At 32.5% G+C, this 26,709-nt stretch overlaps 3 protein-coding genes and 1 long non-coding RNA gene across 5 annotated transcripts in view; 1 reads left to right on the top strand and 3 right to left on the bottom strand.

The window, feature by feature from the left end:
- Positions 1-26,709, bottom strand: part of Spn100A (Serpin 100A) — a 98,670-nt gene that overhangs the window by 50,279 nt on the left and 21,682 nt on the right. The window lies entirely within an intron of this gene.
- LOC149899698 (uncharacterized) lies at positions 56-2,714 on the bottom strand. Its single transcript, XM_090113681.1, has 6 exons — positions 2,421-2,714; positions 1,945-2,119; positions 1,717-1,779; positions 1,435-1,494; positions 1,053-1,112; positions 56-441 (listed from the first exon to the last, which is right to left on the bottom strand). Exons 1-6 carry the CDS (start codon positions 2,489-2,491, stop codon positions 283-285), a joined length of 588 nt encoding a protein of 195 aa, XP_089969807.1. The 5' UTR covers positions 2,492-2,714; the 3' UTR covers positions 56-282.
- Rlip (Ral interacting protein) lies at positions 2,834-21,336 on the top strand. 2 transcript variants are annotated; one of them, XM_090113679.1, is made up of 10 exons: positions 2,834-3,077; positions 3,174-3,309; positions 5,101-5,320; positions 9,367-9,583; positions 12,121-12,230; positions 13,757-13,908; positions 17,974-18,154; positions 18,601-18,725; positions 19,775-19,958; positions 20,594-21,336. In XM_090113679.1, the coding sequence occupies exons 1-10, from the start codon at positions 2,993-2,995 to the stop codon at positions 21,245-21,247; spliced, it is 2,064 nt and encodes a 687-aa protein (XP_089969805.1). In that variant the 5' UTR covers positions 2,834-2,992; the 3' UTR covers positions 21,248-21,336. The 2 variants fall into 2 exon arrangements, with proteins under 2 accessions (XP_089969805.1, XP_089969806.1); XM_090113680.1 differs by lacking the exons at positions 2,834-3,077; positions 3,174-3,309; positions 5,101-5,320 and adding an exon at positions 7,096-7,178.
- On the bottom strand, positions 8,043-8,958 carry LOC149899700 (uncharacterized). Its single transcript, XR_016457885.1, has 2 exons — positions 8,759-8,958; positions 8,043-8,240 (listed from the first exon to the last, which is right to left on the bottom strand). It is a non-coding gene; the product is annotated as an uncharacterized LOC149899700 (long non-coding RNA).

The following is a 26,709-nucleotide window of genomic DNA, read 5'->3' on the forward strand; positions in this document are numbered from 1 at the left end:
GGATTCACTATACTATTAGCTAATTTGAGTAGAAAGAGTTCGTGGGTGAGGAAGGCATGTATTGAAATATTTTCGAACATGATCGTAGTTGTAGTATATTATTATTAGTCTGTGATCGTAGGCTCTTGGACTTATAAAGTGGAGAGTTAATGCAAATTTTCTTAACTCTGCAGAATACTTCCTAGGTGCGGATTTTTTACATATTATATATCTTTTTAAAAAGTCCTTATTAGCCGTTTATATAGATGACAAAACATCAGCAGATTCTTTATTTATTAAACATCAGGCTTTTAAATCTTCTAATATGCTGCACAGTTCTGCATTCTTTTTCTTTAACCGCCACGCCCTTGTCCTCAATACTGCAATTTTCTTTTTTCTTTGCTCGGCTACACGTTCTTTATTTATTAATTTTTCTATTAATTTGATTTTTCTCGGTGGTACCTGGAAAAAAAATATTAAGTTATTTTTTGCAAACTTGAAACAGAAATATAGAATAGAAAAAAAATTTAATTAAAAAGTATTAAAATAATACAGTTTATATATTTGGGGAAATTAAAGCATGTATTAGTTCAAAACTATGTTACAGGCTTTAGATTCCCCTCACAATTTTAGTAGATTTGATGCCTTTTCTAACTTAAATAATTTTACAATTTAAAAAAATATAAGACCACACAGATGTGTCTAAATAAGACAAAATATACTACTTATACAAATAACTCTAAACAGTTACAGTGCTCCCACGGTAACTCTTCAAAATATATTTTTTGGTCACGCTATAAAACCACGCTGTGGCAACATTTCCTTTACGCCATTAAAGATATCACGTCGGCTGTTCTTTAACATTCGCTACGGTTTTAGTTATTGTGCGAGCACTATAAAGTTTCACAACGGCGGCTCCTGCTCCTGGCTTCGTGACCGGCCACCGGCGCTGTCACCATGCACTGGCACCGGCGTGATGAAATTATTACTATACTCTACTTCATTGTTTCAGAAATAAATGTATTCATTCATTAATTTATTGTTGTACTCTTATGAAATAATGATATACCTACCTCAAAACTTGGTTCAGAGGCTTTCGACTGTTTGCTAGTACTAGATAACTCAGTAATATCCTGAAAAGATAAAGTTTAACTTCAGTAAACCAGAAAATTCAAATAACATAAATGTACAAAATGTACCCAAATGAAATTATTACTAACTAGCTATGTCCCGCGGTTTCACCCGCATTGCTCCGCTCCTGTTGGTCTGTTGAGATAATATAATATAGCCTAAAGCCTTCCTCGATAAATGGGCTATCTAACACCGAAAGAAATTCTCAAATTGGACCGGTAGTTCCTGAGATTAGTGCGTTCAAACAAACAAACAAACTCTTCAGCTTTATAATATTAGTATAGATATATATTTCACCATAATTTTATAATATGATCAATTTACCTCAATACTTGGTTCAGGGGTTTTTGACTGTTCGCTTGTATTAGGTAGCTCAACAACATCCTGAAAAGATTAAGTTAGTTGAATCAGATAATACTAAGAACATCCACGTACAAAATAAAAGGTGTAAAAAAACCTGTGACTAATCCAGGCTTCACACATTCATATGAGCCGTGTACACACACAACAACACCACATAAACTTCCTCTCCACGGTATGTCGTGCAGTTCTAAAATAGTGCAGTGTCGTTGCTCGTGGGAAAGTGCAATGAATTTATTAATTTACCTTAAGACCTGGTCCATGGATTTTTGATTGTTGGGCAGTACTCAGTTGCTCAACAATAATATCCTAAAAAAATAAAATTTAATTTAGTAGAAATAAAAAATATACCCCTATAAAAATAAATTAATAACTTGTTTTGTTTATTATGTAGACATAGCAACAAAATTAGTCTATGAATATTTAAACTACAACATTTAAATCCAAACTAAACGCATCACAAAAATTACTCACTGTTGTAAAAAGTGTTGGAATTGCATTGGGCATCAAATAGGTTTTTTTTTTCGTTTTTCGAAAATAACGCGACTCAAAATGTATAGAACATATTCTGTGACTTTTTCCTGGTAACCAGTTCTTCCTTCCGGTAGCTCGAATCCATCTGTTTAATGTACTTGTTTCTTTTGGAAACCTAAAAAACATATTATTTAATATTAAAAAACATTTCACGATTTTGGGGAAAATTTTACCCTGTACTGGTATCCCTTATGTTAATCACATGATTATACCATAAATTTGAAACTACGTAAAAACAAATGGCGTCCTGAACAACAAGAACACTTTGTAATTTAGTCGGATAACACAAAAAAATGTTTACGTCTATTTCGATGAAAATATTATATATTTGTACATAATTTCACATTAGAGTTAATGAAAATGTATCAACTATATCCAGTTCTATAAAACAATATACTTCAAATAAGTTTACTTACGTGTGAAAGGTAATATTTGGTAATCTTCGTTCCGGCCGATTTTTACAACCAATCACACTACAACGCACCATATTTTCACTTAAAGTCGGATTAAAACAGATCACTGTCAACGTTTATTAAACTTTGAAGTCACTTAACAGCGAGAAAAAACAGAAAACTAGCAAAACAATGGACTGTAGCCGCTTGTTTGGGACAAACTGCCTTTGTCCCCAACAAAAGAAATCGCATAACATGAGAGAAACAAAAAACAATGTTTCTGTCTCGCTTGCTCTTAGCTTTATAGTCATAAGTGTATTTCTCTCACGCCACGGAGCAGACAGACAGCTGCAGACCACAGAGTACAACTCTGAGGAGTACAATATACTGGTGACAGATCACAGACTAGATCTGACAGTGACAATGACTTAAATTGTAGAATTTTAGTATTTTGATATTTTCATGTTCTCAGTTTTATTCGATTGATCTAATCTAAGTTTGTGATAAAAGCGACATGCAAAAATAAACATTAATTAATACATGGTCGATTTATATAGATAGTGTTGAAAATAATTTTGTAAAATTTATTTGCGAAAATGGATTTCGAAAGTCCAGATGTTGAAAAGGATTTTCCTGGCTTATATGCCTCAGAAACTGGACGAAAAAGCAATGAAAGTGATTGTAAGTTTGTTCTTTGTTAAATTCGAATTTCCTGTTCATCTTTTAAAACAGAATCAAAGAATGATAATATTTGTTGCTATTTTACACTTTTTCTAGTTAGTGATGGTGGTGATCACGAGAAGCCGTCTAAAAAAGATTTGTTAGGCCGTAGAAAAGATAAAAAAGAGAAAAAAGATAGAGGCTACGCAGCTTTGGAAGGTGAAAGTTCTCCAGAAGAGGATACAGACACTAAGTAAGTGTATAAGATCAATTCATATTGTAAGAATGAATTAATAATATAATTGACATAAAAGTTTTGAAAATTGCATTATTAATCTGGGTAATTGTGAACAGAGGTGATTGAAAACAACTAACAAGATTTTTTTTCTATAATCAATTACAGTGGAATCCGTTTATAATGACATCGAAGGGAATCGACAAACATGTCATAATAAGCGGACGTCATCGTCGTTATGTGAAATTGTGTGTAATGAAAAATCTTTTTTATGTAAATATGTATGTATTTAAGTATTTTAATATAGAAACATAGTATACTTGCATATGTATACATATATATTTAATAAAAATCAAAATTGCACGTAATCAGCAGATTATTATAATAACACATATAAGTGTATTTTTTACTGTAAGTACACTGTAATTTTTGTCTGCTTTTGTTTTTTCATTTTATTGTAAAAACAGTCTCTAATACTATTGTGTATAGAAGACATAGCTATGGTCAAATTATCATTTTCAATATTGCTGTGAACAAATCGTGATAATAATTCAGCAGCTTTTAATGCCTCTTCTGCGGTAGGTAATACTCACTGAGATTCAAAACAAAAACGAGCCACATGCCGAACGTCGTCGAGAATCAACGAACATTATCGAAGGTGTAAAGAATCATGCCGGTCATTATAACCAGACATAATTTTATTAAAAACTAGCGACCCGCCCCGGCTTCGCACGGGTGCAATGCTGATACTAAATACACTACAAAAAAACTGTGAACGTTGTATATAAAAACATAGCGGCCCGCTCCGGCTTCGCACGGGTATAAAATATATAGCCGGGCGGCCGGGCGGCCGGCCGGTACCGCCGCAAACGCTACGTCCCGCAATTTTTAAATCTGTAATATCTTCGAAAATATTCACTTAAATCATAAGGTGTAAAGGGCCATATAGATCTATATTAAATGAACAATGTATTCAAGGTATTTAATTGGTTAAGGATTAATGCTGTATTGGTTAAAATCGCTTCGAAATAAGCCATTATTTGTCGTAAAAAGTAAATGACAAAAAAAGTTATTGTGGGTTATCCATAAGCGATAGACATATACCATCACTGACTTTTCTGTAGACCTTTTCAATGTGTGTAATACTTAGTACATTATTTTGATAAATGTAATTTTTTACGACATCACATTAGAAACCTCAAAAATAACAGTACTTCTCCACTATTTAATGGATGTTATTATACATATAAACCTTCCTCTTGAATCACTCTAACTATCTATTAAAAAAAACCGCATCAAAATCCGTTGCGTAGTTTCAAAGATTTAAGCGTACAAAGGGACATAGGGACAGAGAAAGCGACTTTGTTTTATACTATGTAGTGATGATGGGTCATAATAAGCGGCATGTCACTGTAAGGGAAGTCAATTTAACCGACTTTTTTATAAAGAATTTTATATGAAAACCAAACTTCGTAGTGCAAATACGTTATAATAACCGGTTGGTCAATATAGGCGGAGTCGTAATAAACGGATTCTATTGTATATATATTTCCAAAGGTTTGACCGTTTGAAACCCGGCATCAGATATGAAAATATTATTTACAGTTGTAAAAGAAGAGTTATTTAGAATAGGTATTTAAAGTGTAAGTGGAGTTGCTTAAAACCGCCCCTGTTCACAATAACCTGGATTGACCGTATACCTACCATTATGTATGAGTACCTATATTATGATTTAAAAAAGTCATCTGTGTTAAATACCTAATTATCACAACACTATTTATTTTAATAATTCAAATATATTAATTGTAGAAGTCCCTCAAAATCTAAAAAAACAAAATCCTTCAAATTTCCCTCTAAGAGCAAAGAAAAAAGGGAAAAGTCAAGAGATAAGGAGAAGGTCCTTGAAGATGTTACTAAACAAAAGGAATTAAATGAAAAAGAGAAAAAGAAGGAAAAGGAGAGAGAAAAGGAACGGGAGAAAGAGAAGAAGGAAAAGGAGAAGCGAGAGAAATTGAGAGAGAAGGATAAGGTAAGACATTTTACACCTGTTAATGTAAAAAATGTAATGTATAACAAATGGATACAGAATTTGTGTTACTATCCATTTACATCTGCCCCCCTAGTCAAGTGGCTTTCTGTTAGCGTAGCGTTCAATAGAATAGACTACGAATGTATGAGATTGACGTAAGCTGTAGATACGTTTATCTACAGCCTACGTCAATCTCATACATTCATAGTCTATTCTATTGAACGCTACGCTAACAGAAAGCCACTTGACTAGATACGTTTATCTACAGCCTACGTCAATCTCATACATTCATAGTCTATTCTATTGAACGCTACGCTAACAGAAAGCCACTTGACTAGGGGGCAGATGAGCAAATGCTCATTCTACCCCCACTATGCCAAATTATTTTAGTGTAAACAAGTATTCTCTATATTCTTTCGTTGTTCTTAGTGCGTTTGCAAAGATTCAACGGAATATTCAAAGAATGCTTGTTTGCTGGATGTCAACTTAGCTAGAGCAAGCGTCATTATATAAAATTTATACTTTGTATAAAACAAAATTATATATGTACATATATTATTTATCCTTATACATAATATCTCTTTATGAAACTGCATTTTATACTTTAGATTTTTTAAAGAAACATTAATTTGTTCCACTTTAATTTGAAAATTTTGTAATAAAATCTATAACTCATTCGGTTTCATTACGTCATTTTCATACATGAAAAAATCTTAACTTCAAAATTTTGTATAGGTGCCACAGATATACATATATGTTCAATTTCGACTTCAAATAGAGCAACATTTAAAAAAATAAGTTTTAGAGCGAGCGCGCACGAGCAACTTTGTCTCCGCAACTATTTTGTCTCCGCAACTATTTTGTCTCTCCACCCATGGGCTAGTATGAAAGTGCGCGCACGTAGCGACGCAACTCCCCATACAAATTGATGGGAGAGACAAAATAGTTGCGGAGACAAAGTTGCTCGTGCGCGCTGGCTCTTAGGGGTGGCGGTGGTGGTGATGATTAAAATAAATTGGTGAATATGTATGAGTTGAATGAGAATAGGTCTGAATAGGTCTTTTAAAATTAGATAGAAATAGTTATTAATTATTTTTCTTACTAAAATAAATAGTTGACGAGATATTATACACGGATTTAAAGCCGTTAAATCGTCATACCTTCCTTTACCTACCTTTTCTACGAAATTCCACAAGTACAGAATTTACCGCCGAGCTGAAACAGAAAGGATTTATACCTGTTTCCATGTAAATGACATTCTACATTCCTATTTTTTATAATCTGTACTATAATATTATAAAGCTGAAGAGTTTGTTTGTTTGTTTGAAAACGCTAATCTCAGGAACTACTGGTCCGATTTTAAAAATTCTTTTGGTGTTAGATAGTCCATTCATCGAGGAAGCCTATAGGCTATATATCATTACACTAAGACCAACAGGAACGGAGCCACGCGGGTGAAACCGCGGAGTGCAGCTAGTACAACATAATTGTCGTGTCGCGGTTACACCGAAACGGCTTGACCAATTTTTGTGTGCATAACGAGTGAATGAGCCAAAATCCATTTCTCGTACGCCTAAAATCTAAATGATAAGAGTAAGTCAGAATAATGTTCTGTCTCTTCTTATGAACACGACACTGAGCGACGTTTATTGGAATCGTAATATTGTTTACGCTCAATTTGCGATGTTTTGTTACTTCCATAAACGTCACCATGAGTTTTCACGGCTGGTTGAATCTATACATAATTTCACTATTAAGTAGTCAGACACGGCCTTGGCGGATAAACAGCGGACAGTCATACTTTATTCAGTTGTTTTGAAATCGCGATATGCATCACCTGCGTAGCGTGTTTAGCAAGGTTCGATTTATTTGTATTCGATTAGATAGATATCCTTATCGCGTCATAACATTGTACTGAAATTCGCGTATCGGTGTTATAACGAAGTGTTATATTTATTTATTGTTGTGCTTTAATGTGGGTATTCTAACTTATGGTGAGATAAAAATAAGGCAATGATAATAATACACTTGTTCAATCGATATTATTATTTCTCATAAATAATTAATCGACTGTAAATTAAAAACGAGACGCTTGTAATTTCTACTTATTGTGACCTATTCAATCTGGGTCAGTGGGTACCGCAAAAAAATTGCTAGAATATTTTCGGTGTGACAAACAAAGCCTATTTGCCTAGTTTATGCCACAGCAATGTTATGTACATAAATATAAATAATAATAAATAAACAATTTATAAGTCAAGTGGGGGAAGTGAAACATACTTTACTTGTATTTTAACGTAACGGCATCTGACGCAGTAATGCGACAATCAATTTCAGTAGCATTTCTTGCACAGTACTCTCCGTTAGCCAATGATTCATGGAGTTATGACAAACAGCTCTTTAGTCTTACCATAAGCGAGAAAACAATCAATATCTTCAGACTATGGTTTTGTTTCACTTGCCCCTGGAAAGGGGTAAGTGAAACAAACGTCAGAAATATACTTAAATGTTGTATTTATGCAACGATTACCTGACTAAGGCAACAATTCAGAGTTTGTTTCTCTAATGTCTATATTCTACAATCAATATAAGGCTTAGTTTTAGAAAAGAAAACAAAAAAGGTATTTTGGGGTAAGTGAAACATAGTTACCATGGTCAGATGTCTCAAACATTTGTATAAAATTTAAAACAGAAATTATAGGTAGTGAAATGAAAAACAAAATAAAAATAAATTTCTTTACTGACTTAAAAGTTTGCTTACAATTACGGAAACAAGCATCAGGCACATTAATAAAGCTATGAAATAATTCAGTTGTTGCATGTTTTTCACATAGAAGTTAAAATGCCTCTTGAAGTTGCTCTGTAGAGTAGGCAGCTTTGTTCGTTTTACGTATATAATTTCGAGGCATCTTTTAGTAACCTGAAAAAAGATAATATAATGTGAGTACAATAAAACCGATCTCCGATTGTTAAGCGTAATTTTTACAATTTGCCAAAAAATACCTTCCTATTTTTGATCTATCAAAATTTATCAAAAAGGCATAATTTTTAACTGATCACCAAATTAAGAAAAAATTTTGTTCAAAAATATTAAATGATCACCAAATTTGTTACCCAATTTTATACTAAAATGCAAGCCAATTTTAAGGTTTACGTTATTAAGCAATTAAAGCAATTAATAACAAATAAAAATATCATTTAGACACAAACAGTAAATTTATGATCACCAACATTTTTAATCACGTAAAAATGTTTGTGATTTCTGATACGGGGGAAGTGAAACATACGTTTCTCTTTCCCCGTGTATTAGGTTTCACTTACCCCACTTGACACTTTTTTAGGTTTAGTTTTTACCAAAGCCAAAACTCAATTATCCGTAGGATTTATCGAAATATAATCATTGGACTAGATAGTACATACTTTTTACTCAGTACTTACCATTAGGTACATTTAAAACACTTCTTTTAAAACTTTTACGAAAACCGAAAACATCACTCCTCCAACTCGTGTTTTGACAACTGACAGTTGAAAAAATTCTTTTTTGTGTATTGGTGTAGAAAATGATGATAGCGACATCTATGTTTTATCAATAAAACCACATCGCCATTCTGTTTTACCAACTAAGAGCGAAGTATCGATACACTCATTAGTTTTATAGTTATGAATGAGCGTTTCAGTTCCCCCTGAGTTTCACTTACCCCACCTGACCCTAATTTAATTTGTTTGATTTGAGATGCCATATCGTATCGGAGATTTTAAAATTTATCGAACTTAAGACTTAATTGAAATAAATATTATTAGTTACCTACAAATACAATAGTAAGTGCGTGAATTTAAAGAATTGTTTTTTTTTTGCCAATTATCATTTTGTTCGCATGTTACACATCAAAAACTACTATTGTAATGAACTACGTAATTAAGTAGGTACCTAAGAACTTCATTAACCCATTTATCGACTTATCTTTTCTTAATCTATTTGGTCATTTAGGCTTAAGAATGTAAGTGTTCGTAAAACAAATTTTATCTATTGTCTAATATATTTGTAGGAGAAAGAAGAAAAGGCGAAATTTAAATTGGAATCAAAGGAAAAATTGAAAGATGACAAGAAAGAAAAAGTTAAAGATAAAGACAAAGAAAAGGTTAAGGATAAAGAAAAGGAGAAGGTGAAAGAAAAAGATAAGGATAAGAAAGATAAGAAGTTGACGAAAGTTCCATCCACAGTAACTACAGGGGTGCCTTTTGAAGAGATTTTTACCCTTGGAGGTGAGTTTTATGTTAGATTTGCTTATCCTACTAATCTAAAGGCTACAAATATTAAACACGTGAAAGTTCGTATGAATGAAGCCTGTTTAGTACAGTGGTCAATGAGTGAGAGTAGAACGACGGTCCGTGATGCGATTCCCGGTTGGGACTACGAAAAAAAAATTGTTTGTAAAGAGAATCTGTAGCCCTTGACAATTTTAGCTATATAATGATGACGGTTTGTATGAATTTTCTCTATGTCTACTGTTATTTTTATTATGGCAGTCAACCATGATTCTACATTAATCGATTCAGATTATTTCAAAGGTTAACCATCTACGTATCGTCAATCGTGTACCTAGCCTTATTTTGGTGGCTATGTATAAATAATAAATAGTCATAAGTAGTTAGGTATCTCATAACTGGGCAAATAAAATTTCAGACTGATATTCACGCATTTAGTATGATAACATGTAAGTTCATGTACACAATGTCAATTGTCAACACCCGGATATCGAAGCAAACATACTCGAAATTATAACGAGCGCTCCACTGTACCAATGGAGATAAGATGGTTTTATTACATGCATTTTCCTCCTTTTTCTATCTTACAATTTTAGATGGCAACACATATAAGTACTTACTTAATATTTTATTTACTATAAATTTGGCTTCGTTTAAAAAATGGTCATCTCGTAAATTATACATTTATCAAACATACATTATCAATACAGCAATGAGTAAACAAAAGAAACAGTAGGTGTATGGTATGTACTCTAAAAATTGCATTAAACGAGGCCCCGCTTTCATGGCGATAAGAACGTCAAGTTTATTATCTGTGGTAACGAAACAAAACAAAACTCAAGGCGACTAGTGATAAAAGTTAACTAAAATTGTGTAACTATCAACAACACAATAGCAATATTATTATGTTTTGCACTAATCCTTTTTTAAATGACTACAAGTGTGAAGGTAAGGGTGTATATTATATTCCTTGATTAACTTATCTATGTCCAGAATGTTCGAAGGCATGCTCTAATATTAAATTTTTTGTTTTTTTTTCACAGATTTTACCTAATTTATTTTATGGGTTAATTTTAAATTGCATTAAATCTTAAGATAACACTTACTTCTATACCTATTATTCTTTTCTTTTACCTGTATTAGGATAATGATTATAAATATTTATAATTACAAGATTAATATGAATGAACAATGTGCTTGACATTCATAATAATATACGAATTAACATAATTAGGTACATATAAGCGAAAACAAGGTTACAACGAATGACACTCGTCTCATTAGATGCAATACTAGGTTCGTTGTATGATTAATTTTTACTATTATTTGTATACGTAGTATATTATTATTAATCTGTGCTATTATCATTTTCAATACTTATAAGTATCGCAAAAACACTGCTTTTTATAAATGATGGTTATATAGGTGGTATATACCACTGCTTTTATATTCATAATAAGTTTATTCTTATTATTTTAAAAATTACATTTTGAGATTATTTTGGCTAAATTCAATCCGGATAAAATTACAAAAACGCGTACTAAGTATCTCTATTTGTTACGCTATCGTTCTCTCATTCGCTCACAATTTTTCCGTAATGGTTTATTTATGTTTTAAATTTTAATTGTTAAAACACTTTATAAAATTATATTGTATGGTAATTTTCAATGACATCTAAATATCAATTGTTTTTAAAATTTTAAACAGAATTCAATAATGTAGGAAAAACTATTATTTTTCATTTGTTAGCCCTAAGGCAATGCCCTAAGGTTAGGTCCTTCATCAAAGGATGAGAGATTAATGCAATCAATCCAAAAAAAATATTGTAGAAAGCTTCACTAGTTATTTAATAATTTTTCTGTATATCTAATGTTACGACTGGTTTGTAAATAAAGAGCATCAACTATAAATGGTATTTAACACTACAATGCAATATAAAACTATTGTTGTAATATAATCTTGTAGAGGGATTAGAATTATTCCACTACTTTATAGAATTACTGGTTTTATATAAGTAATTGTCTTCTTGGTGGATTAGTTAGCGTCTTATCGATATGTGCGAAAGATACCTACTGCATTCGAGTAGCACTTCATAGAGTATAGAATGTAGATCAGTAGATAGATGTTTTCAGAATATCATAGAAACGAAAATCTACACACAGTTAAATGTGTTTGTATAACATAACAATATTTTCTACTTAGGTTTGTAACATCAAATTATCCAATCATAAAATTTAACTTTTCCTGTTCATAACTAAATAAAAATATTTTTGAAGTGAAAACTTCTTTAGCGGCGTTGAGCACTTTTTCTGTAATGGGTATAAAATCTTCAACTCGCGTCAGGACACGTGACCTGATCGAAAAAGCGTAAGACGGATACCATTCCAAAATATCAAACATGCTCAACGTTAATAATCAAGTTTTCACTTCTGCCGGCACTCCCGGAGTGCAACCCGTCTTTTTTTTATTACATCCATTTTCAACTATGTGATGACGAAGTAGCATATAAAATATTTTTAATCGTTCTTTTCCAGTCGCTCTGCCAATATTCGGAGTTCCACTACAGCAGTCCGTGGAACGTTCGAGATGTCACGACGACACCGGCCTGCCGCTGGTCGTGAGGGACAGCATCGATTATTTGCAGGTTTATTATTTTATATTTACACTTTTGCATACCTACACAACTTCGTCTACTCCTAAGGATTATTTTGATTGCTGCTTCGTCGCTATTGGTCGTAGCATATAGCCTTCCTTGATAAGTAGACTATTCAACAAAATCAATTTGAACTAAAATTCATGAGATTAGTGCGCTGCGTTACAACAAATAAATTCTTCAGCTTTGTAATATTTAAATAAGTATAGATATGTTACAAGAGAACATTGCTTTCCAAATAAATATTGCATATTTGAAATGAAAGTTGAAAAAAAGAAATTCGAAACCACTATACCTATGAGGAAAAGTTTCTAATCATTGGTAGGTACCAAGGAGTAGGTACTCCTAAATAAACCAACCTTATAAAGTTTGTTTTTAATCTCCGCAATGTATTCGAATAATAACTGGCACTGCAAAAAGAAGACCTTCGTTCATAGATGTATGAATATTTTGGTTGTTTTTTCCATTATTTCAAGAAATGCTTAAATAATAAAGCAGATATCACTCGCGGGTTTTCCCCAATGATAGGGTAATGGGTAATTCTAGGTTTTCAAAACACAAAAGAAAATATAATACATACTATATAATAATACATACTACTTATATATATACATATAATAATACTTACTTATATAGTTTTACCAACCAAATAAAATTATTTGTTTAGTTATTTACTGTAAACACTAAAATCAATCAATATCGTAAAATTGTGTAGCATATAAATACGATGTTTGTACTAATATATAATAATCTATTTATGTACTTTCATTGTCAACTCCAAACATTACTATAAACTCAATATGATTTTATTACGATTATATTCAAGGACACTTATATACATGCAAATAATATAAAATATTCACAATGCAAATATATCGAATAAATAATAATGACATTCAGATGCAAGTTGACATTTAATAGCATATGTAGGAGTGGATATGTCATATGACATTGAAATGGTTCGCTACACAAAATACGTAGGTATTTGGTATTGTTACTAAAAACCGAGGACAGCTTATATAATGCAGTGGGATGTTATGTAAATAATAGTACGATAGGTAACTCTTTACGTTGAGACTTGATAATAAAAATACATAAAAAACACGCTTAATTTCATGAAAATTTTATTGTCTTTGATAAATGTGTAAATTTTAAATAAATCTGTCCGTTTAAAGTGAATCAAAATCGAATCTAAAGAAGTCGGTTTATGAAGCTACTAGAATCGTGTTAAAAACTCCCATTCCTCTAGTTCTATAATATTGTCGGAGCTTTGCTCTATATAAAATATCTTAAATATGGATTAACTAATGACATGGTTATGGACATTCATGTATTTTTGTAGTTTTAAACTGTAACAAAACTCTATCAATTGATATCTTTATATCTTTGAGAGATCTGTGAAGAGATTAAATTGTATATGATGATAAAGAACGCATCGACAAGGTACAGCAATAAGAGGTTTTTTTTGTTCTTTCTTAATTCACGATTTTTATTTAAATCTTTTTTTATGTTTTCAGGCGCACGGTATAAAATCCAACCAAATGTATCGCACAGAGCCAGACAAGATAAAATTGCAACAACTACGCAAATTATACACGGACCGTGGGCCAACTTTCCCTTACCATTGGGATGTAGCAGTTGCTTGTGCTATGTTGAAGAGCTTTATTAGGTAATGTTAAGAATTTGAAGATTATAACGATTAACGGATTTTTAACGCGATTTATTCATTATATTATTATCCCCCGACGTTTCACACTCATATGTCACGGGGAGAGCGTTTAAAATCCGCGCGCGTAAAATCAACCACTAGGATGAATATTTCTTTATTTTATCATCATCATCAGTCCGTATATGTTCCCACTCTATGGACACGAACCTCCCTTATTTATTTTATCAATACATATAATAAAATTCTAGAAAAGTGGTGTCTGTACAATGAAAATATGTAAAAAAAAATTAGCAGGGGTTATTACTAAATCGATCCCAAACCCAAAACTGTCGTTAAAATTTTTTTTGTCTGTTTGTCTGTATGTTTGAACACGCTAATCTCAGAAACGGCTTATCCGATGATCCGTGACACTAACACTAAATCACGTATGCGAGTAGACAACGGCACCGCGCGAAAAAGTTGTACAGGACTGCTCTGTAAGACGCGTTGGCGTCGACTAACAGGAGGCGGAACGGCGGAAGCGACCGGCCTGCGCGCAATTTTTTGATCATAGTTTATAAATATATTTTTTTTAAATTACTGATGTATTAATTGAAAAGTGTAATCCCGTACGTCCCTCAAGAATTGAATGGAAGTGGATGTGGATAAAGTTTCATTGATATTACTTTACTATTGTCCAAATGAAATTGATTCACCGTTTAATTTTTGGGCAACTTCACAACGTTTTTCTATCGAGGCAAATTTTGTCAATCGTGTTTCGGTTCCCAAACGTCACTAAACAAACTCTTCAATTAAATAAATCGATAAATAAAAAAAATCTAATTCAAAGTTTTTGAAGAAAAAAATTAATTCTCCGTGCGCTCGAAACGTCTGTTTTGGGTCTCATTTCGCCTTAAATGCGGTTTTCACTAATATATTTTGGTAATCTTCATTTAACATTTAGTGTTTATTTCATGTCAATCGGTTTATAAATAAAAAAGTTATGACCATTTAAGTATTCACGGCGAACATTTGCTAAGGCATTCTATGGTACACTATTATACAGTGTACGATAAAACGTAAGTTATCTGTTATACGCTAAAGTTATTTCTGGTGGTGGGGGTGGGGGTGAGGGGGTAAGCTGAGGTAGTAGGGGGGAGGGGCAAATTAAAATTATGCTTATTTTTAGGTAAATTTTATACATAAAATGTCCTTTAAATTATGTCGTATTACATATATTTTTAAGCCCCGACGCAAAAAGATGAGTGATAAGTGTTTGACCGCTATGTGTGTCTGTGTGTGTGTATCTGTTTGTTCCACCGTAGCTCGCTAACAGGTAATCCGAATTAGATGCGGTTTTTTGCTAGGCAGCATATTTTCCGACGCTGGTTCTTAGATAAAGTGTATCAAAATCGGTTCATCCATTTATTATACCTACCTATAGGGGTAAAAGTGGGAATGAAAAAAATTAAAGTTGTCGAATCTAAGTCATATATATTAAACTAGATTTCCGCCCGCGGCTTCGCCCGCGTTTTCAAAGGAAAACCCGCATAGTTCCCGTTCCCGTGGGATTTCCGGGATAAAACCTATCCTATGTGTTATTCCAAGTTACCCTCTATATGTGTGCTAAATTTCATTGTAATCGGTTCAGTAGTTTTTACGTGAAAGAGTAACAAACATCCATACATCCAAACATCCATACATCCATAAATCCTTACAAACTTTCGCCTTTATAATAGTATTAAGATAGTATTAAGATTAAGATGAAAGTGAACGTTTTATCAAAATCGGTTCATCCATTTATTTGATATAGGGGTAAAAGTAGGAATAAATAAATGAATTTTATCTGAGGAAAATTCGTATAAGTCAGGAAAATTTTTCTAAGTCCGGAAAATTTCCATACGCCAGGAAAAATTCTAAACGTCGGGAAAATTTATACAGATGAGGAAAATTCGTATAAGTCAGGAAAATTTTTCTAAGTCCGGAAAATTTCCATACGCCAGGAAAATTTCTATACGCCAGGAAAATTTCTTAAAGTCGGGAAAATTTAAACAGATGAGGAAAATTCGTATAAGTCAGGAAAATTTTTCTAAGTCCGGAAAATTTCCATACGCCAGGAAAAATTTCTATAAGGTGGAAAAGGATAGGTTAGGTAAGGTTAGGTTAGGTTAGGTTAGGAAAATTTTTCGAAGTCCGGAAAATTTCCATACGCCAGGAATATTTCTATACGTCAGAAAAAGGTGGAAAAGGATAGGTTAGTTTAGGTTAGGTTAGGTTAGGAAAATTGTTGTAAGTCCGGAAAATTCGCATACGCCAGGAAAATTTCTATACGTCCGGAAAATTTATATGAGCCAGGAAAATTTCTATACGTCAGGAAAAATTTCTATAAGGTGGAAAAGGATAGGTTAGGTTAGGAAAATTTTTGGGAAAATTTCTATACGTCCGGAAAATTTATATAAGCCAGGAAAATTTCTATACGTCAGGAAAAATTTCTATAAGGTGGAAAAGGATAGGTTAGGTTAGGAAAATTTTTGTAAGTCCGGAAAATTTCCATACGCTAGGAAAATTTCTATCCGTCAGGAAAATTTATATAAGCCAGGAAAATTTCTATACGTCAGGAAAAATTTCTATAAGGTGGAAAAGGATAGGTTAGGTTAGGTTAGGAAAATTTTTCTAAGTCCGGAAAATTTCCATACGCCAGGAAAATTTCTATACGTCCGGAAAATTTATATAAGCCAAGAAAATTTCTATACGTCAGGAAAAATTTCTATAAGGTGGAAAAGGATAGGTTAGGTTAGGTTACGAAAATTTTTCTAAGTTCGGAAAATTTCCATACACCAGGAAAATTTCTATACGTCAGCAAAATTAATATAAGCCAGGAAAATTTCTATACGTCAGGAAAAATTTCTATAAGGTGGAAAAGGATAGGTTAGGTTAGGTTAGGTTAGGTTAGGAAAATTTTTTTTTTCGAATTTTCTGAGAAAAGAGAAAGGAAACTATATAGTTTTAAAAAATTACTAACCTAACCTAAACACAAACCTAACTAATAAATCGTCACACAGAAACCAAACTATTAGTACATTGAGGTACCTGTTTTTGTTGTTGAACAGCCGAATTTTTTCGATTTTGAAAAATTTCGAATTTTCCGAGAAAAGAGAGACAAAACAGCTAATATTACGATTATAAATTTCGTGGCCAGAAATAATTTAGTTTTAAAAAGCTAACCTAACCTAACCTAACCTAAACACAAACCTAACTATTAAATCGTCACACATAAACCTAACTATTATTACATTGAGGTTCAAATTTATGTCTATCAAAAATTAACGCCCTCTTTTGTTGTTGTCGTCGTTGTGTTGATTCAGCTTCTTATAGCTTTTTGTGTATCAGTTTGTTTGTTTGTTTGAACGCGCTAATCTCGGGAACTACTGGTCCAATTTGAAAAATTCTTTCGGTGTTAGATAGCCCATTTATCGAGGAAGGCTATATCCATACTAATATTATAAATGCGAAAGTAACTCTGTCTGTCTGTCTGTTACTCAATCACGCCTTAACTACTAAACTAATTTGCATGAAATTTGGTATAGAGATATTTTGATACCCGAGAAAGGACATAGGATAGGTTTTATTCCGGAAATCCTACGGGAACGGGTTTTTCTTTGAAAACGCGGGCGAAGCCGCGGGCGGAAAGCTAGTGTACATAATATTATTACAAAGGCGAATGTTTGTGAAGATGGATGGATGTATGATTGTTTGATACTGTTACGAAAATACTACTGGACGGATTTAGATGAAACCTAAAAGTTTAAATGATGAAAATGGATTAAATACTTAATGTATTGGTGTACATATCTATAATTTTATTTACCATTGATGTAATATGTAAACAATAAAAACTTACATGTACGTATTTATAATAAAAAAAACTGCACTTACAATCACCTAAAAAAAGACTGAAGAAAAACTCTGCCTACGCATTTATTAGGCAGACATTTAGACGATCTATATACTTATACAATTTTAAGTCAATGCCTTCTTTAAACAACTGTTGACGTTATTATTTACCTTTAATATTAAAATTTTCAGTGAACTCCCCGAATCTATTCTCACCCAAGAGCTTCACGGGCAATTCGAACAAGCCACGGCTATAGCAGAACCACAACGTGAAGTCACTATGTTGGCCCTCGTCAATAAACTACCAGCTGTTAATTACAGCTTATTGGCGTGGCTTATGAAGCATTTTGAAAGTGTTTTGGCTAATGAACAGGTAATTTATTAATATGTTTAAAAAGATAAAAAATAATTATATAGTATACTGCCCACATATACTATACATACCTTGCTATTCCTCGTCCACAAACTCACAGCTGTCAACTATAGCCTCTTGACCTGGCTTATGAAGCACTTTGAGAGTGTTCTAGCTAATGAACAGGTAGTTTTTTAATATCAGTTAATAATAATACAGGGATCAAACTTACTTTCACAATAAGGAATATCTAGAATGGTATGGCAATGTTTTTTGCACATTAAAATCTCCCCCCCAAAAAACTCGAATTCTGAAAAATGAGTTCTGACCTTTATTTACGTCAACCAACTTAAAATTGTCGTATCCGTGAAAAATCCATGGTCATAAGAAGTACTCTTGAATATTTTATTTATTAATTTATTATATTTTTTTTTTCAAAAAATAATATAAAAATGCACAATTTTCAGGTAAATCACGTAAATATTCAACTCTTATCAAATGTGATGGGTCCAGCGTTGAACATGTCACAGAATCTACTATCTTACCTCATCAGCAAAGCAGATAAACTCTTCCCAGATGTTCGTTTGACCAAGTAAGAAAATTTTTTCTAATATTATGTGAAAAATCTGAAAATGTTATAAACTTTTATAAAACGCTTCATAGAGAAGTTTCTACCCTGTAGATGGTGTAACGTATGAGATACTAAAAATGTATGCGTGTACTAGAGTACACACGTTAAAGAAGTGAAATTTCTTTATGACCTTAAAAATGTCACGAGTATGGCGTAACGCAAAAATGTCACGCGTACGGCGTAACGCAAAAATGTCACGCGTACGGCGTAACGCAAAAATGTTACACTAAATTTTTGTCCAACCCCGATAAAGAAGTTTCACTTCAAAAAGAACGTGTGTATTTATTTATTTAGATAGCAGTTTACCATGCCGGATCTTCGGCCATCCATGCCGAGTTAGCCAGATTCCAATATTAGTTATCCGGTATTCAGCCGTAAAGTGTAATGGCCATCGGATAGGCCAGATATCCGTTTCTTTTCTAAATCTGTCATCCCGGGATAAAAAAAACTAGTATATTTAATTATTATATAATACTAGCTTTAAGCCCGCGGCTTCGCCCGCTTTGTCTAAAACCTAATAAATTATATAATAAAACCTTCCTCTTGAATCACTCGTTCTATTACAAAAAACCGCATCAAAATCCGTTGCGTAGTTTTAAAGATTTAAGCATACAACGGGACATAGGGACAGAGAAAGCGACTTTGTTTTGTACTATGTAGTCATACCGGATACCGGATATTCAGCCAACCACGTATCTATGTTTCGGATACGAATATTAATTAGTGTTAGATAGGCCGGATACCGGATAGCCGGATTTCCGTTTCATTCCTACATCTGTCACCCCGGGATAAAAAAAAAGACCAGTTGCACCCCGGGAGTGCCGGCAGAAGTGAAAACTTGATTATTAACGTTGAGCATGTTTGATATCCATCCGTCTTACGCTTTTTCGATCAGGTCACGTGTCCTGACGAGAGTTTAAGATTTTATACCCAACGCCGCTAAGGAAGTTTTCACTTCAAAAATTAGTAATATTAATTATTTTTTATATTTATAACCAATAATTTTCCAGATACGTGCCCCCACTCCTATCGATCCCCCCCGACTTCCCGGACACAGCGAGTGAGATCAGTTCAGAACTTCGAAAGCAAGAATCACTCTTGAGTCAAATACATTCAGAAATGCACGCCGGTTTTACAACACCAGCGCGGGACCAGCAGCTTTGGGAGGCGCAGAGAATTGTTACGCAATTAAAGGTAAATAATAATTAATTATTTATTTCACATAAAAAATACAATTTCAAATTCAAACTCAAACATTTATTTATTCAATTAGACTTCTTATAAAAGCACTATTGAATTCTCATAACATTTTTTTAACAATTACCACCGCTCCGGAAAGCAGTATCTATGGAGAAGAACCGGCAAGAAACTCCATAGTTGCTCTTTTAAAATCATGTCAATATTACAATTTAATTTTACATAGTAATATGTAACTATATAATATATGCTAAAGAACTATCCTGTGGTTCTTACGCGACAACCCTCATGGATTTCCATCTTCCATATTCTTACATATTCTCAGAGATGCATGCTTTACCGCGCCTTTGTGGGAAAGTTAGTTAACATTTGCAGCTATGTTCCTCCTCTTTCTCACACATATAGAATAATTATTCAATGAAATATATTTTATGGCCAATTTACTTATTCTGAAATTTTGTATTTACGACTGTATAACCAACCTATAGGCATGACTATAGTCTCTTGAAAAATCCTCTCATCATCGTCTAATAACGAACTGTAAAACAATAGACCCATAAAATATTTCATGGCAGTTTTGTTACTATAAAGAATAAGGCCACAAACCTTAACTTATCTATTTTATTTAACAGAGAAAACTACGGGCAGTTCAAAAATCCGTTGAGCCGCACTCGTTGTCGACTCAGCAGCCATCCATCGATGACAAACAGGAAGACGCTCCAACACAAACAAACGAACAAACTGAAGACGAACAAAAGAAACCAGAAGAAATTCCAAGCAATGATGCAACAGATAGTAAAGAACCAGATATACAACAAGATCCAACATTCCCTGTAGACTTTGATTCACCCAACGTTGAAGCATTCCCAGTAGAATTTGAAGATAATTTCGACTTCAAACCAGAAACAAAAGAAACTGAACCAATAGAAGTCATAGAGAAACCGAAATTTACGGAAAAAGAACTGAAAGTACTAAGACTGCAATTGGAAAACGCGGAATATCTACAACTCAAATCATTACTGCAAGCCAAAATCAACTCGGAACAGTTTGAAATTGTTAAACTTAGGAGTCATGTTGCTTTGAAGAATAAACAAGAAGGTGGTCTACATAAGGAAAAAGAGAATTGTAGTCAAGAAGACCAGGAATTAAAGCAACGATTGATCAAAGAAAATGCTTTATTAGAGCAAAAACGACTCGCTTTAGTAAACCAAATATTCCAAGAAAGAGTGGCGTGTATTCAATTGAAGATTGAACTAGCTATGAAGGAGATTATGTCTAAGTCGTAAATGTATTATTATTAATTTAAGGAAATATAGATCTATGTATTTATTGATTATGTAATATAAATTATGAAATAAATCGTATAATTAAATTATCTATCTTTTATTATTCATAAGAAATCTCTATCGCGTTTAAAGGAGATTATAAACGTCATTAAATTATCGAAAGGTGATCGAAAGATTCGATTATGATCAAATTTTAGGAAAATTATCTTTATTTCGAACCGGACTTGTTCGATCAAAATAAGGTATCAGGTTACATCAAGGTTAAATCCTGTGGTTAAATCTTTACGAAGTAACGATTACAATTTATGTAACATAAGTAATCGGATTACTTATGTTACATTTACGGATTACTATTGTTCCTATTCTTTAAAAAAAATCATTTGTAGATGCTATAAAACTGAATATTCAAACATACGTAAGTATATTTTATTAATGTAATGTGATTTCCAAATTAACAAATTTTAATCATACCAATAGGCTTCAGTACTTTCTCCTGTCATTTCTAACACCATTTTATCCTAAATTAAAAAATTCTGTATGTTAATGAATAGCTAGAATCTTAAACGTTTAGTACGATATAGCGATGAACTCACCGAGTGAATCATTGGGAGCAATTAAGTTTATCAGTCAGCATTTTGTTATGTAAATAACATTAGTAATTCGTGAAACACTATAGCATACATTAGAATACAATTAAAGAGTAATTATCAAGGACAATCGATTACAGATCTGATAAGCTAGACTGTATGGAGACAAACATGACTTCGAAAGAATTATAATTATCAAGTTCAAAACAAAAATTTCCGTGTACATATAATGTTTGTATTCGAAATCGTTATATCAAGTGCAAAACAAAACTTTCACGTATTAAGTATGCTTTTATTCGAAATCGTTCATAAAATTATTTTTCTTTTTAATTTTAGATTTATGCATGAAATGATTATTCGCTAACGCCTAACGGTTTTTACGAATTTTTATGATTTAAGTACAGTAGATAGTATTTCTGATTTCGATGTAAGTAGGCACCTTTACCTTATTTTTACAATATTCTTAATTATTAAACGAAGACAGGAAATGTTTATAGTCTAATACTTATTATCAGTAAAAGGTCACCATGATAACCTTAGAACAGATAAGCTTGAAAGTTGAACTAGAAATCTATTTTTTTTTTAATTAAAAAAATAACATACTTAGTTACTTACGACCACAGACATATGTCTGTGGTTACGACTATAATAATTAATAACAAATAAGAATAAAACATTCCTTTTTCTGTAACAACCAACATTCAACCCTTCACCTTAATTAAAGTAGGTAGCTCTAGACTCAAGAGACTAGCGTCTAGTGTAAAACATTGTCATTTTTTGTGTGCAAATTTTAATGATGGCCAGACTCGTTTACCTAATTGCCGCTCTTTTATTTTCAGTGCTAATTTGCAAAGATATATTTTCTATGCTACACCTTAAATACGGTTCTAACTTGACCTACTTAATAAAATTATTATATAGGTATGAATTTGTAATTGCCTATTCAAACCTGAACCACAGAATAATAACTAGTAGCTAGCTACAGAAGAGCCTATTCTTCGCAATGGTTTTCAAATAAATATGTATCAATCTTATTTAAAACAATGTGATTTAATTTAGCCCGCGTTCCAGTCGTAGCACGTGTTCATTTATATGTAAGGTACCAATTTTTTTGAGGGATATAGGCCTTAATTCATGGGACAACTGTTCATATTAAGTTATATGTGGTATACGTAAGTATACGTATTGAAAGAGCCGCGGACTAGGACTAGGACAGGTTGCCTATGTACATGCTATATGTACATCTATGTGTAAAAATATTTGGAATTGTTCTTGTTTCGGACGAAACATAATCAATCATTAGAATCAACAGCAAAACGATTGTGGAATTCATGTAATTTGCTGTTGCTATTTTGTAATGGAAACTATTACCGCCCATTAGTTAAGTAGGTACCTTAGATATAAAAAAATAGTTACTAATAAACACCTTTGGTTCAAATATATTTTTATGTTCAGGAAGCTGGAAGACCTTGATCAATTAAAAAAATACAATAATTCATATTTCAAATGAACCACAAGCAATGAACAAACAGGAAAAGTCCTATAAAACCTAGTTTTACAACTTAACATCAATATGCTCTACTGCTCTATCTTCTTTTAGTAACCTCTACCTAAAAACTTAATTATTATGCTGTTTCATTAAATGAAAGTTATCTTACGATCAACTTATATAAATCGATAGTCCATCAATAAGTATAAAAATGTTCTAGAAATAAAAACATCAATATCACACCTTAATTGCATAACGGTATTTTATTATCGATCCAAGCAGTAGGTATACTCAGATGTACCTAACTGATAAATGATTTCATTGAAATGATAAGCTAATATTGTAATCAATGGTCATTTTATATAATGAATGCAACTGCAATTGAGTTGAAAATTTTGTGATAACGTGACCGGTAGGTTTTTTTTTAACAGAATGAAATGGATATTTAAAGACTTAAGTAGGTACTATAAATATGTATATTTAGGTTTTGTTAATAAATAAAAAAGAGCGTGTGTGCCGAGCTCACAAGTCAGAAGTGAAACTTCTTTGGCAAGATTCAAATATACCAAAATCGTCGCCTTACTCCATGATGTGACGGTATTGCCACATTGCCATGAGTCGCGACCGTGAAATTTTACTCTCAACGCGCCACAAACGCAAAACAAAACTGCAAATAAGTGAATTTTATATAATATCTATTTGCAATATTTTAAATTTTGAGCTTCGTAATTAGCCTCACTTAGATTTATTTTTATAAAAACAACATGAATCAAGTATTGTTTCAATTCTCTCGTCTTGTTATTCAAAACGACGCATCTTATTAGACCAATAATTTTCCCCATTCGTTAGAATTGCTCACCTTGGTATTTGATATGAATTATAGCAAACCATAACTATTGTTAATGGCTATGAAATATTATATCATAAATAATTCAAGAAATATATTATACTCTTAGTATTTTTTACATTTTCTTAGAGACAGTGCAGCGCAGTTAAGTACATACAAAAGCAAATACACAAAAAGTATTCTTAATTCTAACGATTTATGACCGGGCAACAAAGGCAGTCAATTATTATTAAGAGTTAAAGGCCACCTATTAGATTTATCCTGTCTTTATTGTGATACATAAACAACCCGCTTTGTCAGTGCCTGTCTAGGTAGAACCAATTATGGTAAATAAGGACGTCGCACATTTGCCTTATCGGTATAGTCCTGTGCGGAGACACGGATTTTATAAAAGCAACATTGTATAGCATTTCCTTTCATTAGGACATAATATATTACCTACCAACCTACAACACATTAGCCTTAGTGTGTTAAATCTGGATATGAGGTAATCATGGCTAATTGTACTAATTGATCAGTAGGTAGAAAGACTATTATCGGTTATGAAGGATGACTTTACGGATGGCGACCAACTATGAACAACTATGCTCAGTATTTCCTAAATTTTACAGTAATTCTTGCTTGGAAAATCGTAAAAGTGGGTCAGTAATTAGAGAGCCATCGTTAAGAATGACAAAATCCTTTGCAACCTAATCTGACACCTGGTAGACTTCCAAATTAAAAGAAACGGTGACCATATAGAGAAGAGCGGGCGTGCTGCAACATAAGTTGTGTTCCGTTATCATTGGATGCATTTGAAATTATTAATTATTGTTCATAGTAAATTGATACGTAAACACACTCGTGTTATCATTACATCTGATACATACCTGTCTAGTGTCTACATACTTTTAATTACCTTTTATTGTTATCTAAATTCTAAATGCTTCAGTTCGCTGCAACTTGGTTCACATATTGTACGATAAAATTTCCTACTAGGTATATGTTGCTCTATAAACTCCTGTATCATTCAGGAAAATTTCATGGTAATTGTTTCCACCGCCCAGGAAAATAGGAAATACATCATACATTTTAAAAGGCTTTTGTGTCTTGTTATATGATGTACCTAAATAGCAGAAGGTAGAGATACTAGTTAGTATAGTGTTATATTATCTGTGGTAGAGACATTGGTTTTAGTTCAGATATGTATTTTATTTATATTAAGTTTGAACACTACAGGATACTTACATGAAATTAAAGAATTACGAAATAAAATAATGTCGCACAGGCTTCTACAATAATGGGTCTGAAAATAACCTTTATTACCTATTGCAACTCGCGCGCAGTCGAGAAAATCTTGACCTCGTTAAATGATTACTAATTACAATAATATGTTGGTACCTACTAAAGTATTATTTTTATATTCTTACAATCAGCATAAGCATAACATGGTTTAACAAGTGCAGAAAATTGCTGCATTGCAAGGTTACATAGCCTCTAAATAAAATCGTTATAATATCGTGACCCGTTTTCGTTGAAATAATTTAAAACTGCTAAAATTGTGCCAATAAGCAGATTTGGTATTTTTATGAGCTGCTGGCTATTATTTTTTTGCAAATGAATAAATAAAAAGTTAGTTATATTTAAAAAAATATTGTACTCATAGTCGACACTTGACGTCATTCTTTGTGTAGAGCGAACAATCGCTATCTTTGAATTTAATTATAAATTATGTTCATTTTAATTCGTTATGCTAATCTGGCTATACCTCGACACCTCGGCTTATAGAGGTATTGAATTATTGATAACTCTGTCTCGAGTCATTTAGAATCCAGTCAGGTGTTAAGAAAGCTATGACTACGACCGCCGAAGTGGAACGGTGACTCACTCGCGGTTTTGAACTTTGGGAATGTTAACTTTTGTTTTAGTCAATCACGTTGTCTTGACTCTTGAACCGTTTCGTAGTAGACATTTTATGCAACTTCTCGTTGAAATTTAATTAAAAATTGATTTCAAACTAAGAATACAGACAATGGCGCAAAATGAGTCGGAAGCACAAACTAAGAGCGTGAATCATTTCTAGGCCGCGTGCTCATTAGTTTGGAAACTGGGCGCAGTCAGGCGTACGTGCTTGACTAAAAATTCATTTAGTTTACCCAATTATCTGTTTTAATTTTATCAGAAATAGAGGGAATTTTTAACAAGAAACTTATTGCACACTCTCAAGTAATTACATCGAAGTGTATCACGTTGTTCGAGAACATTAAATGCCAGACTTTCAATGTAAATATTTTGTAACATAAATCACATTTGGCTTTGCCACTAAACCTTCACACAACACCGTGTTTGGAGATTACCTCGAGCTTGCATGTAAATTGAATGAGATCACCGTTGAAATACCCGGCTAGTGGTAACGCCCTGTTTATTTTTAAAATATTAAGCAAAACTCCTTCCATATGATCACTCAACGGGAAATGTTGCTTCCCACCCTTGAAAATTAGAATATACATAGGACATACATACCTACTTACCTAACTAAGTAAATACCAGCCCTAAAATT

Source organism: Colias eurytheme, chromosome 20 (genome assembly GCF_061535395.1).
Source record: "Colias eurytheme isolate Ceu_HAF_F1 chromosome 20, ilColEury1 Martin Lab GWU primary, whole genome shotgun sequence".
Classification (NCBI taxonomy): Eukaryota; Metazoa; Arthropoda; class Insecta; order Lepidoptera; family Pieridae; genus Colias; species Colias eurytheme.